The sequence below is a fragment of the Schistosoma haematobium genome, chromosome 3 (assembly GCF_000699445.3).
Source record: "Schistosoma haematobium chromosome 3, whole genome shotgun sequence".
NCBI classification, from domain to species: domain Eukaryota; kingdom Metazoa; phylum Platyhelminthes; class Trematoda; order Strigeidida; family Schistosomatidae; genus Schistosoma; species Schistosoma haematobium.
In genome coordinates this window covers 45910892-45932126 of record NC_067198.1, presented here as the reverse complement: position 1 = coordinate 45932126, position 21235 = coordinate 45910892, and the positions used below count along the sequence as shown (strand labels likewise).

General features: G+C 37.6%; 1 protein-coding gene across 1 annotated transcript; it reads left to right on the top strand.

The window, feature by feature from the left end:
• The first annotated feature begins 141 nt into the window (after positions 1–141).
• On the top strand, positions 142–18761 carry KMT5A (N-lysine methyltransferase kmt5a). Its single transcript, XM_051213986.1, has 7 exons — positions 142–241; positions 3913–4380; positions 6460–6763; positions 9206–9265; positions 11324–11499; positions 13530–13684; positions 15984–18761. Exons 2-7 carry the CDS (start codon positions 3917–3919, stop codon positions 16055–16057), a joined length of 1233 nt encoding a protein of 410 aa, XP_051070007.1. The 5' UTR covers positions 142–241; positions 3913–3916; the 3' UTR covers positions 16058–18761.
• The last annotated feature ends 2474 nt before the right edge of the window (positions 18762–21235 follow it).

Below are 21235 nucleotides of genomic sequence, written 5' to 3'. Positions count from 1 at the left end.
ATAATCAACTGCTTTTATTTGGACTTAAAAAAGAAAATGTACAGTACAAATTGAATTAATAGTAATTTAATTACATTTACTTCACTGACAGTAATTGTTTGTTTTTGTTTTACTAAATCACGCTAATTTATTTCAAGGTCAGTTTGCATTTAAATTGGAATCACTTGTGGCCCTTTGTTGCCGTATGTGTATATAGAATAATTGCCACAGTTCCATATAATTGAAACATTCCAATTTACAAGTATGTATTGGATTCATTCTAGCTAACTGTCATGTATTATTTTCTGTTCTGTGACGTTCTCATTTTGTAACCTAATTCATTTCTTAGCGAAATAGCGTTTCAAAAATTGTAAGACAGTCCTTGTTTACTTTTCAAGCTTTTTACGTCCTCATACTTCTGATGCCAAAGTACTTTTAAGGTTCTGGTAAAGTCATGCTGATTGAAGGGGAATTTCGTGTTTCTTATCCATCGATTTACAGGACAGTGTATATAAATATGTTGGGAATGATCTTATCCTTCTTGCAGTCGCTTGTTTGTGCATGTACTTTCACTCTATACCGGTTCTTTGCTTTGGTCTTAAGTCCTTGTGCTCCCATTATGGCAACTGGTCAGTATCACTAGTCTCTGAACATGTGGGTCTTATTTTCACCAACTCTAGTTAAGGTATTTGCGTCTCCAAGCCCGCCTGAAACTAACATTCATAGGTGTCATATGCCGATTCAGTGTCTTGAAGTGTGCGCTACAGGGTTTTAATGTATTCTAAAGGCTTAGGTGATGGTTGTGAGCAGTCGTAGTTATTAAAACGAAAAGAGATGGAAGACTTATCAGTGATGGGTTACTGTAAACAACTGTCCAGACTCATCAGCGAGACAAGTATTAGAAATCTGACCGTTAGTAAGACTAATTTTGAGTAAAGATATCATCATTCACTCAGTCCAGGAGACGAAACATATAGGTAAAGCAATCTTAGCGGCTGTTAAATTGTAAATCCATCTGATTTGCCTCGATCTCTGACGATCTAATTCCGTAAAAACCACCGAAAAATCAGTTCGACCAATAGTGTGTAAAATACTGGCCTCTATGATAACCCGTCGATTGGTTAGAGCTTGTGAAGAGCAAACTCAGGGACACCAAGGTGGTTTCAGAACTGAACGTGGATGTGTAAACCAGATGTCCACTCTTCGTCAAGTTTTAGGGCATTGCCATACTTTTGGCTTTCGACTATAATTGTATTCCTTAATCTTAAGACAGCGTTTAACTCGGTTGATCACGAGGTTATGTGACTAGATCTGTTATTACAAGGGATACTGATGTACATCAATCTTGTACAAGCTCTCTGCTTGAACACTAATAATCAATTCAAAGTTTATGGTGATCTCTTTTCAGAATTTTCAATCTCAGGTTGTGTTCGTCAGGACTGCCCACTTTCCCTATTTTTATTTAACTTCGTCATAAACATTCTTTTAGAGATGACGCTCTCATCGTCTAACTTTCAAAGGTTGATCTACCGAGAGATTTTCTACTAGACCTAAAATACGCAGATGACGTATTTATGTTTGGTGATGCTGAAAAAAAGTACAGTCTTCTGACCACTTAAAACAACAATGCAAGCATGGCTGGGATGCATTTCTCCCTCTCAATGTAAAATGTTGCTTCAGAACTGCCCTTCATCGACGCCTAAATTAATAATAATAGTGTGGTTGAGTGTTCCAACCATCTTACTCACCTCAGTATTCTCAGCCCTGATGACCTGGTTTTGATTGTATCCGGTTGACCTTTACCAATCTGGGTCATTTGTGATGTAAACCAGATATCCTTCCGCCAACAAACGGACGAGTTAACTGGGTAGCATTTCGCTCGTTATTTGTTGAGTGTGAAGCATACCCGTTGGAAATAAAGGATATTCGTAAGTTACTAGTATTCAATCATCGAATGGGCAATGCTGGAGTTAGGCATAGGGTACTTGGTAAATATGCTAAGTAGGCCGATAGGGCTGTAATATTTTGTTGATTGAAATGGTTGGGGTATATATTACTTGTGTCCAACCATCACGTATCTCACTGATCGATGTTGACTAGTAAATAGAAAGGCTGGAACGAATCCTGTGCAGTTTTTTCCCTCTTTTACTAGACCCTATCTTCTTTGCTACTACTGATACTTTTTCTACCTCTATTCACTCGGGATTTGTCTGGATTGTTTTTCTTCACTGTGCTAATGAGATGTGACTATTTGAGGTGGCGCATAAGTATCAGGCTCTGCGTTGCATATGACAAGCTGACTCAATCTTCGGCTCAATAGCTGAAAGTTAAGTGCTTCACTCACCACCGCTAGACTATCTGCTCATAAGTAGCACAATAACAATGAGGCCAGTAGTAGTAATTTTTTGTAAAGGCTATTATACTGACAGGGTGCCCAAGCGGAAGTAGGTGTTTTTCTTAGGGGGCAACTCCCCGAGCCATTGACCTGAAGGTCTAATCTACAGGGCAGTGGATCAACTTTAGGAGATTCACTCCAATGGTGGTTGTTGACCAACAATAGATTCGTAAGTCATTCGTTCCTTCGCGATTATGGAGTCCATGTGCACCATTTGCTTCAGGACTGGTCTGTGTCAACACCTAAACTAAGGATAGGGAGTGAAGTAGTCGAACGCGTTGACAACTTCACTTATCTTGTAAGTCTGATCAGCCCTAACGGGTTGGTGTTTGACGAAATCTCAGCACGGATTCGAAAAGCTCGCTTGGCTTTTGCCAAATTACGTCACCTATGGCGAAGGCGAGATATCCGTCTATCAATAAAAGGATGAGTATACTGCGCGGCACTCCGTTCTGTTCTACTTTACGACAGCGAAACATGGCCATTAAGAGTAGAAGACACTCGTGAGCTACTAGTATTTGACCACAGATGCCTTAGAAATATTGCTGGCGTCTGCTGGGATCACCGGGTAAGTAATAGTGAGGTTAGACGCAGGGTATTAGGGAATGATGGTAAATCAGTCGATGAGTTTGTTAATCTTCATCGACTGAGATGGTTAGGCCACGTATTACGTATGCCCGAACACCGATTACCATGACGTCCAATGCTAACCGGTGCTGGAGATGGTTGGAAGAAAGTTAGAGGCGGCCAGACCAAAACGTGGCATCAGTGCTTGAAGTCACTAAATTGTAGTCTGAGCCATGTTGGTAGATGCAGACTACTTGGTTGGGGTCCGAGTGACTATCGTAACCAATGGTTGGAGACTCTTGGTGACAAGGCTCAGAATCGGTCACAGTGGCGTCGGTGTATACACTCTCTGTCTTCCCTTAAACTAAGAGATTAAAATCGCTCCATATCTTTCTTTCTACGAACTAATTCTTTCTTCCTGTACTATATCCTTATTGCAATCTTTCTTTTATATAGTACCACCTCTGAATTAACTACTTTTATGAATTTGGTGTGCATCTTGTTGTGTTAATGAGGTATGGCAACTTGGACCGATGCATATATATGCCTGGTCCTACGTTGTAGCTGACTGACTGACTGATTTGTTTCTAACCAGGGTTTTCCGACTTCCCTAGATAGATCCTCTATATCCATTAACCTGGTGAAGGCAAAAGAAATTCGCTTTCATCCTCTAAATTTCGTGAAGAACACGTCCGCCGCGAGAAGACAGTGAGTAAGGCTTCCTTGTCATTGGTTGTATATGCGCGGCCATGTGAGAGCATTTTGAGAGGGAGAGCTAACTTTGTTCACTCTTGGCTGTACCAGGGCACTTGGGGGCATTTATAGCTCCTTCTAGCTGATATTACGAATTTGCGTTTCATAAATATAATAAACTCTCCTGTTGAGTTTATTCTCTGTTGTTATTCATATATTTCTCTTTATCATATTCAGATTTGTTAATAATGTTAATGTTCAATCTTCTTTTGTTATAGATATATGATGAATTCAGTTAAAGTCAGTTCCCAATCATATGCATTGAAATGGGAAGATTTCTCCTCTCTTGAAAACTCCTCTTCTAAGAAACACTGTTTACACTCATGTAATAGTTCATCACCTGGTCTACGACAAACTCAATTAAATTTCTCACCAAATCACCAAACGAAACTGTCTAAACAATTTGAAAATGTTATAGATGGTATCGAACTTGATAACACTAATCGGATTACTAATCAAAATGCTTCTTTGAAATCAAATGAACGTAATTCATATCCTCAAATTTCCATTAAACTTGAACCACCGTCAATCTCAACTGCTGAGTCTTCGAACAAATCTCCAAAGTCCATCATTACTAGCCCCACGCGAATAATGAAACAGGCTATCATAACTGAAACAGGGATTTCACCGGCGGAAAATGTATTCAAAAAACCGATCAGAAAGAAGAAAGCTGGCACTAATAAAAAGTGGGTGTTTTTTACATCTCATATTTTTAAGTATATGATTACTCCTAAATTATGTCATCTGTGAAGTAGATGACGTTCAGATTGAGTGCATAGCACAACAGTCTCCACTGCTCTAATAATAAGGAACATTAGGAAAATTGCAAATACTTGATTATAACCATGAATTAGACTAATGTTCAGCATTCATTTTTCGATGGAAGTTGTAAGTTGATTTATGTGACCACAAACTTTCGTCATCCAAAGTGATTGGAAAGCGTTTTATTCACCCCTACCTCACCACCTTCTTCGATGTACAATCTTTAGTTGGCGAAGAGTTTACGTTGATACAAAAGGGATCATATGTAAGTTGTGAGTTGAAACAGTAGTGATTAATTTGAGAGATATGTCTATAGCTTAATTCTACGTTTTCATTTATTAGTAGCTAATAAAAATATTATTCACTATGTCCGAAATCAACTCCAATTATTTCAGTTTGGGTAACAAGGTAGTGTCACTACCCCTTCACATAAACAATATGACTCAAATCTAAACGCGTATGCATGTCGCTTGTGAGACAATTACTCACCAATAGTATTTAAAAGTAGTTACTAAACACTGCGGGTTTATTGAAGTTACACGTGTAAACCATCGGTTGTCTGTTTAGTGCTCCAAAGGTTGGGTACTGGCCACAAGGAATGAAGGCTCTGCGTTTGACTCCCGGTAGGGTGATGTATGGACGCTGCTGAGGAGTCTTATATCAAAACCGAACGGCTGTCCACTCTTTACTGTTTCTCAATGGTTGTCTAACCGGAGTCGACCTCGAATGTAAACCGTTAAACATGAACATGTGCTTAATAAACCAGTTATCAGTAAAAGGGTGTCTGGTTACGCAGTTAAGTAATCTCCGCACAATTAAAGTTATGTCATCCTACCAACGATCATCATCATTACTATTTTGTACTAGGATTTCTAAAATGTCACATATATCGCATTTTATTTATCAAAGTTTCTCGGTTTAACCATCATGGCTTAGGGGGGTTATACTAACTTTGGCTTGACTAATATCAGCCCCTCGTTTTTACAAAACTTTTGGCAAAATTTATACTTTTCATCATCTCTACGTAATCAAGAACTGTATGTTACATGTAGTGCAAGTGTATGGCATTCCCACGTTACCGCACTTCATGTCAGTGAAACGGAAGAAAATTAATGAGACGAGAAGTAGTATAAAATAATGGAAACATGAATATAAAAATTGTAGTTCAAAACGGAATCAATAGTATTGATATATAGAAAGTCGGAAATGATGGAGAGTGAATACGGCTATCATTGTGACCAATTTCCCATCATGTCATCCACTTTCTTCACTCATGAATTACAAGTATTCCATGGGCTTCAACCAGGAAATTATAATTATCCAGATAGTGATAATCTAGATCCATTGACCTAATGAGACAATAAAAAAGCTATACTCTAATCGCTGTTGTTCGTCGATCTGAGTTCATAAAATATTTCGTTTAATGATGATCTGTGATTATTTTATTATAAAAGTGCGTGAGTGCATCTATACAATTAACAAACATAGTTAATCATTTTAAACAAATCGAAGACAAAAATATTTCAATGGTTGAGATTATGAGTCAATTGAAGCTAGACCACCATCGAAACCCCGGAACCACTTGTCGGTCGTTTCGTCCAATTGTGGGACATCTGAGCAGTACGCATCCATGATCCCGCCTTGCGAGATTCAAACCCTGGACCCATGAGTCTCGCACGTGAACGCTTACTATGATATCCACAAAAACCTCTTCTGATACAAAAATATTTCTTTGAATATTGATGCGATTGAACAAAAAGATATTTTATAACTTCCAGTAGTATGTTAACTTAAGTAGCTTGAATGTAATACACACTTTTTTTTTAAAAATTAACCTTGAAGGTAACTAAGTCTACCCATATTCCATGAAAGTATTTGAAAAATGTAACGAAACATATTTTTACTACTTTTTATTTATTCAGTAGTCATAATCAGTTAGTATCATTATGCAATTGATCATCGTTTTCAATAATATTCATATAATTTGTTGTCCTTAATATTAGATCACAAGTGAAACGTTCTCGTAGCGTAGATTCACCTCAGATCAATAGTACCACTAATAATGATATAAATCAAAATGATTCTTTCAAATTATCAACTTCTAATCCTTGTCAGACAAGAACAACAACAACAACCATACGCGTTTGTAAATCAACAACGGTCAGTCCAAAAAAGAATTTACACGTAGCAAGTGATGTATATGCTGCTACACAGAATAAACAAAACAAATGTAAAACACAATTACAAACACAACTTACATCATATGGAATTAGAAAAACCGCTCGACAATATGCTAAAGAAATTGAGGTAATATATTTCACTATTAAAATTTCCTTTTCTTCAGCATGATATTCAATGGTGGTTGCTTCCTTTTTTAGGCTGAGTGAATTCGGGTAGATATACTAATCAACTGTCTAAACCGTTCTATCAAATAGAGACCGGTTGCAGCTTGTAACCCCGATGATTGAGTGGAACCATTAAAGGGACTCCAACTACAAAATTCTTATACCATCTGATACAACTTGAATCAATAGTCACTGACTTGATTTACTTGCCCCTAGCCTTTTTCCAAACTACCTTGGTGCTGTAAACTATTGTTCATCAGGTTAAAGAGTAATACATATCCCAGTCGCCTTAGTCTATGAAGGTTTAATTGATTTACCTTTTTACACACTATCCTATACCTCAATATCAGGGCTATTAACTTGGTAGTTCCACCATGTATGAGCAGCCATTTGAATCCACCTATAATTAAGTAATCGCAATCTTATTGTGTCTTCTGCCTTTATAGGACATAGTTCAAAGCCCGAAAGTAATACGGAGAGATTTACTTGTACATCGATAGATAGACAATTCTCAAGTGACTCTGTTGGCTTTTTATATCGTTATTAAAGTTTTAACCAGTTGCAGACTGAAGAGATACAACCTTAAGAAATTTTTACAAAATTGGTGAAATGGCAAACATCTTTCACTGATATTTCTACTTAATACATTTCAGTAACTAAAATTCGTATATTTTAGACTCCATAGCCCAGCCGTTGTTGCTACCTTGGAGTGGTGGCCGGGCTTGCCCATTGTGATGAACCAGTCGAGCTATACCGGATGGAACAATCGTTCCTCAAGGTCCTACCATGCCAGACAGGTCGGTTAAAGAGCGGTAAGACCAAAAGCAACAAACCCAAGGTCCGAAGGTAAAGTCGTACTGCTGAATGCACAGAAGTGTGACAGCAGTAAGGTGTTTTCTTCAGACAACCAGCATAACAGCGATGCTACCTTCTCACATGGAGGGCTGGGGTTAGAAAAGGTCGACCCTCAAAATGCACACCTCACCTTATCCCATGGATATCCATCTCCGGCAATAAGTTCTCAACAAGAACGGAGTTTTTTAATAAACGGAATACACCCATTATGACATTAAATAAGAAAGAAAGATTAGTTCAGCGAAGAGTTCTCTTTTCGCCGAAAAGAGAACTCTTCGCTGAACTAATCTTTCTTTCTTATTTAAGAACGGAGTTAACACAAAAAATAATCACAAAAATGGTCATGTGTAACTGATCTCAAGCAGTTGTCCCTTTGACACTCCAGTCACTCTCTCAGGTCACTAAGACCACCTCTGACCCAATTTCCTTTTCAGGTACTTCCAGAAGATCCCTTCCACGGTGTGGGCAACCGGGAATTGATAACCACCCTCATACCTCTAACAGCACCCAAGACTGATTGGGGCTTCACAGTTGTTGATGAATCACAATTATTGTTGAGTATACTGGCAAGACTATAATTTATGGACGAAATTTGAGTGATGCTACATCGACCCTGATAATGTCCATTAACTTACTAGGTTATAAGTAAGTGTGAGGAATCAGGATTAGGATTTACAGTCGTACACTAGAATTAGGAGTTAAATTTTCATCACGAACTGACATCAGCTATAATGCTAAAATGTTATTTACCTAAATCCGAACCTTGTTATCTTAGATCTGATTGGTTTGTCCACAAATTATAGTCTCGCCATGCGTTTCCTGAGCTTGATAATTCCATTTGTGAAGCTTTTATTGTCCTTTTGAAACACATCGTTGGTGTTATAATCCAAATAGAAGTTCATATCCAACTCATTTTATTTATTTATTTAAACACATAAACATTGGTACAAAGAGGCACCAAATAGATATGCGCCACATAAATCATTCGATTTGTGTGAGGGCTGGGATACTGACCGGGTGCCCAGACCGAAGCAGGTGGTTATCTTAGGGGGCCAGAACCAGAGCCTTCGACCAGAAAGTCTAACCCACAAGGCAATGGAGCATCGTGAGGAGATGCAGTCCCATGGTAGCCGGTGACCAACAATTGGTTCACACGCCATTTGTTCCCGCAGGATACTGGAGCCCATGTGCACCATTAGTTTGGAATCCGGTTAAAGCGCCGGACATTCGCTTTTCGTCCTCTCGTTTTCGTAAACAACACCCCCGCCACGAGAAGGCAGTGAGTAGGACTTCTCTGGCAGAGGCTGTATACGCGTGGCCGTGTGAGAGCATTTCGAGGGGGAGGGCGGGACGACCCCACTCTCGGCCATACCAAGGCATTTGGGGGCATAAGTGTAGTGTCAGGAGTGGGATTCGAACCCACGCCCACAGTATACAACTCATAGTGTGAAATATCTAAGTAGAGCTTCAACTTATTGTTTAAAAAAACTGAAATATTAATTTCGTAAACTTCCAAATTTCTTCATTCTTATTTGTTTTTCATTTTTAGCGTGAACGTGAAAACAATTTTTTAAATGCTTTAAAAAACAATATTGAAAGTGGTATGAAAGTAAGTGTAATAAATTATGTTGTGGTGTGGCAACTCGAACTGATGTACGTACGTACGAAGTTCTACGTTGTTACTGACTGACTGAAATTATGTTGTTATTTGGCTCTTTGTCTCTCTTTCTCTTTATGTACATGTCAGTTAGTCATAATGAACTCAGAGTATGGGACAAATATGTGTTTGTCCGATTTTCGTATACCATTTTATCACAACGAGATTGAATAAACTGGGTAAATCCAAATGATTTTCATCCCAATTATAATGAGAAAGACTAAAGATATAGAATATGGTTTGATAAGATGTAATGAAAAGGTATTTTTTGAAAGAACACTGGAATTTGAAATATTGAGGGAAAATTAAATGTAAATAAATCTGGACCATTATGACCTATTCTAAGCGTTCTTACTCAACCTTTCCAAACAATGATAGTGATTATCACATGAACCTCAACCAAGTACCTTTTATCTATCAATATGGCTCAGTTCAACTATTAATGACTTCATAGATTAATGTCCAGTTTTGTTTTCGTCGCCTTTCTGACTTCCTTCTGATACACTCTTAGCTCAGCCGTAATTGCATGTATATGTGTTTGTATCTGATTAACACCAATTGATTTCAATATATATAACTAGATAACTATTTCAATTACTTTTTTTACGGTAGTTTTTCTATTTAAATCACTGCAAGCTTTTGTTGTGCGGGACGGTTAGATAATGTTTTCTTTTGAACAAATAAATATCGGATCGATAATGAACATAGAAACGTTCAAGAAAATGTCATAAACTGTTTCATTCATATCCTGTAATCTGATAGATGTTAAGAATATATCCAATCACTTAGCAACAGTACATACGGCATGCAATATTCATTTATTTAGACTAGTGGTTACATTACAGTTTTCATTACCATTGCGATAAATCAGTATACCAACTTATACTACTTTTTTGGCCTGGGATTTGACTCCACTTGGATTGTACGAATGATCGTTATTGTGAAATATACATTCTGATTATTCTCGTATATAATTATCGACTTAGATCACGTTAGTGAATAACGGAATTAAATAATTCAAATATGAGAAGGGATGTTTTGAATTCGTATATTTTGTACACATTGATCTGGATAGACGATCAGAGAGACGAAGAGAAGAGAGCGAAGCGAAATGACGCGTAGTGGAGAACGGACATGAGCTAACTCGGCTTAATCAAGCGTTAATCGACATTTATAGTCACGCAAAAATAAGTTAGACACGTGATGAATATGGTAAGAAGTTTAACCATAGATATGCTCATGTAAAAACAGTAAAGGTTGATAAGCGAATAATTAACAAGGTTGACATGTGACTCAAGAAGAATGAATAAATTGGCCTGTCCAGAAGCTAGAATTTACTTATTTATTTTAACACATAGATATTGGTAGAAGGAGGCACCAAATACATATGCACCATACAAATCTCATTTGATATGTGTGAGGGCTTTGATACTGCCTGGATGCCCTAACCAAAGCAGGTGGTCTTCTTAGGGGGCCACACCCAGAGCCTTCGACCAGAAAGTTTGATCCACAAGGCAGCGGAGCAACGTCAGGAGATGCAATCCCATGGTAGCCGGTGACCAACAATTGATTCATACACCATTTGTTCCTTCAGGATACTGGAGCCCATGTGCACCATTGGTTTGGAATCAGGGTTTTACAACTTCCCTAGGTGGGCTCTCCATGTCCACCAACCCGGTTAAAGCTCCGGACGTTTGCTTTTCGTCCTCTCATTTTCGTAAACAACACCCCCGCTACAAGGAGGCAGTGAGTAGGACTTCTCTGGAAGAGGCTATATACACGTGGCCATGAGCGAGCATTTCGAGAGGGAGAGCGGACTCTCCCCACTCTCGGCCATACCAGGGCATTTGGGGGCAGAAGCTAGAATAAATTATTTGGGCTTAACATAGTAACCGACATTACACTACTTGTAAGTAGTTCAGATAGAATTTTTCACTGATTTTGTTTATCATAAATGGCAGCTGTTTTTCTTTTTATTTAGTATTCTGACTATTCTGAAATTTCCATTAGATTATACAAACTGAAGAAAAAGGTCGTGGAATAATTGCTACACGAACATTTTATGAAGGTGAATTTGTTGTGGAATATGCTGGAGATTTAATCTCAGAAAAATTAGCTAAACAACGTGAAGCTGTATATAAACAAAATCCAGCAATTGGTTCCTATATGTTCTTTTTTGTACATGCGTAAGTTCTCGTTTTGCTATATTTTACAATAGATTTATTGTATTTAAACCTCGACTTTCAAATTAATTGACATGGTGATGAAAATTTGTAACTTAAGTGGAGTTTTTTTTTTCTGTGAGCTAGATGCTTTGGTCATGGAGTTTTCGTTCTTCTTCTCAACAACATCATCAGCACTAACTTCAGATAGAAGTGAAATGCTCGAATTTCTATTCCTTTCTTCCTTGGTCTTGGTTGTTTATTGTTGACCTATAACACCTGTCTTTGCCGTACTCTTTATTTTTATTCTATCTCCTTTCAATTTGATTCTTGACCCTACGTCTGCATATATATATATATATATATATATATATATATATATATATATATATATAGAAAAAGGAATGCAGTTTCTCCACTGTGATCTACTCATAGCCATGTTAACTATAACATCGCTCAACCACCGACTGCCTCGACGTGCGATGTTTTATGATGTAGGAGTAGGTTGGAAGAAAGCTAGGGGCGGCCAGAACAAAACATGGCACAAGTCCATGAAGTCACTGACAAGTGGACTGAGTCATGTTGGTAGGTGTAGACTACCTGGTTGGGGACCGCGAGATGATAGCAACCGATGGTTAGAGACCCTGAATGACATGACTCAAAATCGTTTGGAATGGCGCAGATGCATCCACTCTTTGTGTTCTCCCAAATTCTAATCTCCTGATTCCTCCTTGTCTTTTTTTTCTCTTTCCAAATTTATTTTACTAAATTATGCTCCTTGAATGACGTCTCCAAACCCTAATCTTTCCGATTACTGCTTATACTCTTATTACCTCTACCACTACGGTATTTGAATCGACAACTGCATCTCTGTGCTAATGTGGTGTGGCAACTCGAACTGATGTACGTACGTAAGAAGTTCTACGTTGTTACTGACTAAATGACTGATGACATCTCTAGTTATATCGAAAATTTCGAAATTTCTTGTCGTTGCCTTCACGTTAGCTGCTCAGTTTATAATTAAAAATCTTGAGTAATATGCCTTGAAATCGGTCGTATATGTCCAAATTAAATTGCATTGATGCTTTTAGAACTATGTACTTAAAGTTTAATTGGTTTACTATTATCATATACTAGTTTGGATCGATGCATTTATGTGTCAAGTTCTGCATTGCTTACGATCGATTGATTGACTGAACCAAATTTGTGTTGTTTAGTACTTAATACTGACTCAAATTATTATTAATTATGAGTACATCCATTTCAAAGATCTAAATTAACCGCTTCATTCTCGTTTTAGAAGTAATCACTGAACATTTTGACAAATGATTGATCTTTAAAAATACAAAAATATTATTATTATTATTATTATTATTATTATTATTATTATTATTATTATTATTATTAGACTCTTGCTGCACTAGTAAACACAACACAATACTCTTCAACATAATCTTTACCATTTTCCAAACTATTATCTAACCCAGCCCTCAAACTATTGGCAGATCCGAAAAACAAACATAGTTAGAAACACAAACCTCGCTCCAAACTACTATAATCTATTGAAAAAAGAGTTTGAGTATTCTGTTTTCTAAAACTATTACCATATGCTCACTAATGACTAGCTTTGTGAGGGGATTTTGGAGTTCTAGTGAGAAGCCGTGACCAGTGGAGTTAATCCGTGTCGGATAGAGACAGGTATCTACTTCAGTAGGATGGGAGATAGTCGCGCAGTTTCGTGGGTTGGTTGAAGTTAGGCATTAACATCGTTCTATGCCGGTTCAGTGGTCTAGAGATTAAGCGTCTGCTCGCAAGGCCGACGGCCCTGGGTCCGAGTCCCGCGAGCGGGATTGAGGATGCGCACTGTTGAGGAGTCTCACAACAGGACGGAACGGCCATCTAGTACTTCCAGGTCTTCAATAGTGGTCTAACATCAATCAGTTCATGATCGCAATCAAAATTCTTAGTGTTTCTTTTATAATCTGCCATTTAGAATACATATATATTATTACATTTCTCCAACACAAAGTGTATTAAATCATTTATTGTTTCAGAGGTCAACGGTATTGTGTAGATGCAACAGAAGAGACCTCACGACTTGGTCGACTGATTAATCATAGTAGATTAAAACCGAATTGTATTGTTAAAGTAATTCCAATTGATGGTGTTCCTCGACTTGCACTATTTGCACGTAAATCAATTTCTCCTGGTAAGTTGTTTTTATTTTATGTTTTCAGTGGTAGTCTGACATTGATCGGTTCATGGATTTAATGTAATTTAACATTCTATACAACTTCATACTGATAATGCTGAATTGCCTAATCTTTCAGGTTTGCAATGTAAATATTGGACAACTTGATTTGACATCATAATGCAATTTCTTTAAGGGTTTATTGATTTGATAGTGATAATTAAGAGGACTAAAATCCAGGTTGTTTAGTCAGTTAGTTGGTTGCTTTCCCGAAGAATCAAACCTACACCATACAATTGGATGACATTTCTACTGTGTTATTCAAATCACGACTGATCTACCTTAGGAGTGTCTAGTCTCTTGTGATGGTCGAATTATGTCGATCTCAGATTGCAGGTCTGAACCTTGCCATTGAAAAACATCGAAATCTCAGTAGTTACCAATGTCGTTTCCACTTTAGTCCTGATCGAATTCTATCGATCCAACGTGTCCACCAGCTTAGGTTACTTGGCGTCAGCTGTGACGTCGTCGATTGGAAACCCTGGACATAGGTTTCTTGCTATTTGGCACTAGTTAGCAAGGTACGCTTGTAACCAGCCCCTAAATGCCCTGGTACGACCGGGGATGGAGAGAATCAGCTCTTCCTCTCGAAATGCTCACACATGACCGCGCATATACAGCCACTGACAGGGAAGTCCTACTCACTGCTTTCTCGCGGCGGGCTTGTTCTTTACGAAATTAAGAGGTCGAAAAGTGAATGTCCGGCGCTTTAACCGGTTTGGTTGATATAGAAGACTTACCTAGGGGAGTTGGAAAATCCTGATTCCAGACCATTGATGCATATGGGCTCTAAGATCCTGAGGAAAAAATGACGTATGAACCTTTTACTGATCATCGGTATCATGGTACTGCATCTCTTTACTTTCCTCCACTGCCTTGTGAATCAGATCTTTAGGTCGAGGGTTCGGTGGTGTGGCCCCCTAAGAAAACCACCTGCTTCAGTCTGGGCACCCGGGTAGTATCACACCCCATAAACAAATCAGGTGACTTGTAGGGTGCATATGTATTTGGTGCCCCGATATAACAATATTTACGTGTTCAAATAAATAATCTGGAGGGAACTACTACTCTGGTGATATCGGTCTCGTGTCGTCTGGTTTCACAATCAGAGACGTTACTGCTTAGCTATTTGGGCCGCAACTGATGAAAATTCAAGCACACATGGACTATTGACCACTTTAAACTTGTCAACAGTCGATTAACAATTATATATAATGCTAAGTTCTATTGATGGTGTACTCTTAATTGATATTTTAATTATTCACTACACAATCTTGTATGATGGGCGTAGAATAAATTGGACTGTAGACCTTAACAAGTTCTTATGTTAATTACCGCTGAGTCGGTTAAAATGTGATCAAATTTATATATACATTATGAAACCTCAAGGTAGATAGTCTTGGTTTCATTCTAGTACATGAAACCTGTACTTCCATACACATAGTTCCCTTTATTACCTTAAAGAGAGCAAGAACGAAGAGTAGTGCAGTCATTTCGCTTAATATTTCGCAATGCTCTTATGTGGTCTTTGGGTAAACGTTTAGACTGTGGTGTGGGTGAAACGAGATATTTGTTTGCGATATCAACTAGTTTAGATTTAAACCAGCCTATCTTCTCTTCACTAACTGGGTACAACTCTTTAATTTGATCAAATAAATTCTCAACTTGGGTTTTTGTGTCGATTCTGTCGGTATATATTTTGGGGATATGAAATTTAAATTCAAGCGACAAAGCTTTTGTTTCTGTATGTTTTAACGGCATGACTTGAGACATTCATCAAAAAAACTTAAGTCGAGTCGTTTCTCTCGATATTCTGCAGCGTATTATCACCAGGCGATTCAGTGACTTGAATGTCTGTGCAGGGAGACGCATTTTGAGAAATTTCATACACATAGTTGCATCAATTTTCATTCTTGCTCTCTTTAAGACCTATACTTAATAAATGAGTTACAAGATAGGTTTCTCGATTGATGTATCAATGTACATTGGTTCAGTGATGAACAATTCTTATTTAAAGATGGATAGTGATTAGCAGTGAAATCCATCACGCGCGTTTCGTCCTATTTGGGACTCCTGAGCTGGATATACCTACATCTCAGAGTTGATGTTCACTCCGGGACTCGAACCCAGCACTGATCAATTACAGTTCTAAATAACAATGGGAAGATACAAGTAAAAGAATATCAAGTTAATTGTTATTCAAATTAAATAAAACCATCCTTGTTATTGTTTATTTATTTCCTCATTTATTGTCTAGGTGAAGAACTACTCTATGATTATGGTGATCGTGATAAAGAAACTTTACAACTTCATCCATGGTTGAAAACATAAACAATTCACCCCTTTTTTTCTTTATTTTATTGATCAAGTACATGTCGGTAACTACGATGATAATGGTAATTCATTTGTTACTACCGTTGTTGTTGTTGCTATCGTTATCGATTGTGGTTAGAAATTTTTCAAAATTATTACTTCCATTGGATTTTCTTCTTAAGAGATCACTATGTTCTCTTTCTATTTCATGTTTTCCTCATTGATACTATTCATGATTCTTTCTGTCTAGAAGATTATTGAATACATTTAGTCATAAACGTACGTAATCGACAAATTATCTTTACAAGTGTAGTCTGATAAAATGAAGTATCTCTCGCTTTCTTCATTCTCTTTTTCTTATTCTGAGGTTTGGCAACTTGGACTGATGCATTTATGTGTCTGGCCCTATGTTGTAATGACTGACTTTTTCTTCTTCATAGTTTCTCTCAGCTTTATCAGTTTCTCCTTGGATTCTTTTGTTTGCAGACAAACTTTACTCTTTCCTTATGTGTATACCATTTGTATACATTTATATATATATATACTTGTCTACTTATTTCATTATTGTTAGTAGTATTCTGATTGATGTCAATGTTATTTAGGTATTAGTAACTTTGTATTCATAATAATTACGTCTCTGTGTGTATATCTATGCACATATATATATATATGTAACGATTTGTTTGTTTCCATATTACTGTAATGTATGTTCAAAACTCCAGATACAATAACATTGGAATGAATTCATTCAAACTTGTTATCCTTGACATGGAAAAGAAACACGTAGCTTACAACCGACTATATCAGACTAATATTCGACCTCTACTTCCATATAATACAAAGATATCATGAAATATTTTATGAGAAGAAACCTACAGGTTAGCATATTTTTAGCGAGTTAGTTTTCTATGGGATGGAGCCGCTAACCCCCATGCCCAACCCTTCTCATTTACCCGGGCTTGGGACCGGCAGTAACTCTAGAAGAGCTACAGGCGGAGTTAAGAAACCACCAGTGTAGAATAATTCAAGCATATAGCATTTCTATACAGATATATCTTTAACTACATTGGAAATATGACAAGACATAGCATACACTGACAAAGTGAATATATATTATTTTCTTGAAGAAAGCAATACACCAACATGGGATGAATTTTTTATTAAACTAAGAATGATTGCTTCAGTGTAGAGTTATCTTTCCTAAGGAAACATGTACATAGGAAGGAGCAATCGTGATTTGCAGTTAAGGGTGGGTGAACATATACCAAAATGGTTGCAGAAACAGATGAGTTTCAATGGTCAAATAAGATCACATGATAGACTCACATCATCCTCCATTGCGAAACATTTGATTGAGACCGGTCAGAAAGTTGACATCAAGTCAGCATTTGTAGTGTTATACAAAAGCCTTCCAGGACGTATACTAAGGTTTATTGAAACATTGGCTATACGGAAACTGAATACATATGTTCCAAAATGATTAATAATGGTCTTGAGTGTTATTAGAGGTATGAAGGCTGTTATCACTTCCCGGTTGCCCACACCGTGGAAGGGATCTTCTGAAAGTACCTGAAAAGGAAATTGAGTTAGAGGTGGTCCTAGTGATTTGAGAGCGTGACTGCAGTGCCTAAGGGACAGCTGCCTGAGATCAGTTACACACGACCTTTTCGTGATTAATTTTTGTGTTAGCTCCGTACTTGTTGAGAACTTATCGCTGGAGACGGATATCCGTGGGATGAGGCGAGGTGTGCATTTTTAGGGTCGACCTTTTCTAACCCCAGCCCTCCATGTGAGAAGGTAGCATCGCTGTTATGCTGGCTGTCTGAAGGAAACACCTTACTGCTGTCACACTTCTGTGCATTCAGCAGTACGACTTTACCTTCGGACCTTGGGTTTGTTGCTTTTGGTCTTACCGCTCTTTAACCGACCTGTCTGGCATGGTAGGACCTTGAGGAATGATTGTTCCATCCGGTATAGCTCGACTGGTTCATCACGATAGGCAAGCCCGACCACCACATCAAGACAGCAACTACGTTCGGTTAAATATGGTGGCAGTGAAGTAGTATAAACAAAGGCATCAAAACGTTATTTTTTTTACTAGGCAAACTAATAATAGTTTTATTAATAAGGGGCTTGAATGCACGTCAACAAGATTGATAGGGAAATTATCATTGGTTAATGAAGATTCAGAATGTTGAAATTGAGATTAACTGTTATCAGGAGGATCATAGAAACAGAAGAAAACACAAGCATTTCTTTGAAGATTGAAGTTATATTCGGTCAAGGTGTACAAACACCATAAACCTTACTACTTGTTGTGTATTGCCTGATTATTTTTAACATCATTCTAGCTCAGCAGTACAGTATAGTATTCTTTTGATGACAATTCTACTTTCCGTTACTGAGATTATAGACGTCTCACTAAAATTTCAGTTTTTCTTAATACATTTTAATTTGTGTTATGCTTTATGTCCACTAGTATAACATGAAGCAGTAGCTCAGCGGTCAAACCACGAAATGGTAGGTTTGAATCTAAATTCACATACTATGGTTCTGAAAACTAGATAGTGTCACCAGCCCTCACATATAGAGCGTGACTGAGAGGAAAGTACGCGAATATGAACGTCGTAAACAGAACATGAATGAATTGTCAGCATAACATATAACTATATTGTCTTTCGATTACATTCTTATTTTTAAGATTTTCATATATATATATATACTTAACTAGATAGTTTCCAAATGTTTTTCGGCTCAGCGTTCATCTCAGAATTTCGTTTCAATAAAATATTCGTTAAAAAACGGGAAATACCTGGAAATCAGCTAGCGATTTTATTGGCGAATCGGATTTAATCACGTGGAACCTGACTCATGCATGCAACAGTTCAAATTGTCATACTATATTAGGACAGCGGGATAAAATTATCTAAACAAATGTTAGGAGTCGGTCTGTCAGCTACAACGTAAGACCAGGCACATATATGCATCGGTCCAAGTTGTCATACCTCATTAACACAACAAGATGAACACCGGATTCATAAAAGTAGTTATGAAAGAAAGATTGCATATAAGGATATAGTGCAGGAAGAAAAAATTAGTTCGTAGAAAGAAAGATATGGAGCGATTTTAATCTCTTAGTTTAAGGGAAGACAGAGAGTATATACACCGACGCCATTGTGATCGATTCTGAGCCATGTCGCCAAGGGTCTCCAATCATTGGTTACGATAGTCACTCGGACCCCAACCAAGAAGTCTGCATCTCCCAACATGGCTCAGACTACAATTTAGTGACTTCAAGCACTGATGCCACGTTTTGGTTTTGCCGCCCTTAACTTTCTTCTAACCATCTCCAACACCGGTTAGCATTGCACGTTAGATGGTAGGAGTAGCAGCGTTAGTACAAAACTTTAGGTCTAAACAATACGATTCAAGAATAAAAAATGAATTCTGGGAATAAAAGTGTGGGTCATTTTCTAACGCAAAGCATAAGGGAAAACAAAGAATGAGTGCATCTACCCCATTGCGAACAATTTAAACTGTCTCATCCAACGTATTAACCTAGTGATCGCTCTGACTATAACCTTTTAATCTGAACCTACTAACATGACTAAGACCAACAGATAATAACTTCATGAACTGATACCACTTTTTAATTTGTTCACCGTTAGATTTCTTCCAAACTACCTCTATTCTGACAAACGAATTAAAATAGAATTAACTTGTGGATGAAATTTTTTTATTGTTCGACAACCATTTTACTTATACCACAATCGATGTAAGCTTCTGATCACCATGTGCGCTTTCTGAACTCTTTCTAGTATGTGCACAAGATTCTTTGCTGTTATTCTCCTTTCCATCCATCTATGTGTAAACTGGAGAAAGCAGGCTGTTTAATGTGTCACTCCGCCTGAAGTCCCTCTGGGGGCTACTGCCGGTCCCAAGCCCGGATAAAGGAGGAGGGTTGGGCATGGGGTTAGCGACTGTTATGACCTTGAATGTCTGGCTTTTTTATCACACGATTTATCTACCAATCCGAATACGACTTATACGAATCTTCACACTAGGCCAACCAATGACGTTCAACCGGTATGAGCGGTTTAGCGTCCTTATTGGTCCTATGTCCTCCTAACCCTTCCACTTGAGTCCAGAACACAATACCACCTTCTGTAATACGAATCGAATCAGAGCAGATCGTTTATTTCAGACATACTCGATTTATATATCAATCAGACAGACCACAACGTACCATAAAATAGAAAATAACATGTGTACACAAATAAGCCAAAAAGTGGCTGTGAATGAGGGGAACAGTAACTAATAGACTGAGCATAGCTCAAGAATCGTAAATCGTACAATAATAAATTATAGGTCAAAATAAAGCTTATAATAAGAGGAATATAAATATACATAATCTAATTATTCAATAGTTTTACAATAAGAATATTTACAGAATATTAGTCCATTAGTAGTCCTCGGGAGTTACCTGTAATTTAATCTTCACTGGGTTATAACAGCGACCCCATCCCGTAGAAAACTAACTCGCTAAAAAACTGCTAACCAGAAATTATTCATTGTAAATCACATTGTACTCGTTTTCGAGCATATAGTCATTCACTTCCATACAAGTTTCTATACATATTTGTGTGCTAGTCAGTATGTACTTGTTTGGTTATTACTTATCAACGATTGTGTAAATCTACATGAGCTGGTACAGTGATTCATGTATTCTATAATCAATAGAAAGATCATTCTATCTTCGTTCATACTCTTGTTTGGTTTTTCCCTTCATATGAATACCAGTAATATGTGTCCTAAACACTGGTATTTCAACTTTTGGTGTATCGTTTTTATAAAATGTGTTAAGTCGGAAAAACTAATGAGAAACAACATTACATTATTGTCATTATTTGAAGCCACAATAGAGGTCAAAATGGTTTCATCGGCTACTAACCCAACAGGTCTGATGAGAATGAATATTTACGTCATAGATTTTGTATAATTCTCAGTCGTAAGTCAACACCTATCAAATCAATAATTATCAGAAAGGGGTTTTGTCGATATTACAATAATTCAATAGTTGAGTTTATGAGTCAATTGAAGCTAGACGACCATGGAAAACCTGGAAGCACTGGACGGCCGTCTCGTCCTACAGTGGGATTCCTCGGCAGTGCTCATCCACGACACCACCCCGCGGGA

Coding starts and splice junctions, on each gene's coding strand:
- KMT5A (XM_051213986.1), top strand. CDS start 3,917: ATGATGAATTCAGTTAAAGTCAGTTCCCAATCATATGCATTGAAATGG. Junction 4,381..6,459: donor AAAGCTGGCACTAATAAAAA/GTGGGTGTTTTT, acceptor CCTTAATATTAG/ATCACAAGTGAAACGTTCTC. Junction 9,266..11,323: donor ATATTGAAAGTGGTATGAAA/GTAAGTGTAATA, acceptor AATTTCCATTAG/ATTATACAAACTGAAGAAAA.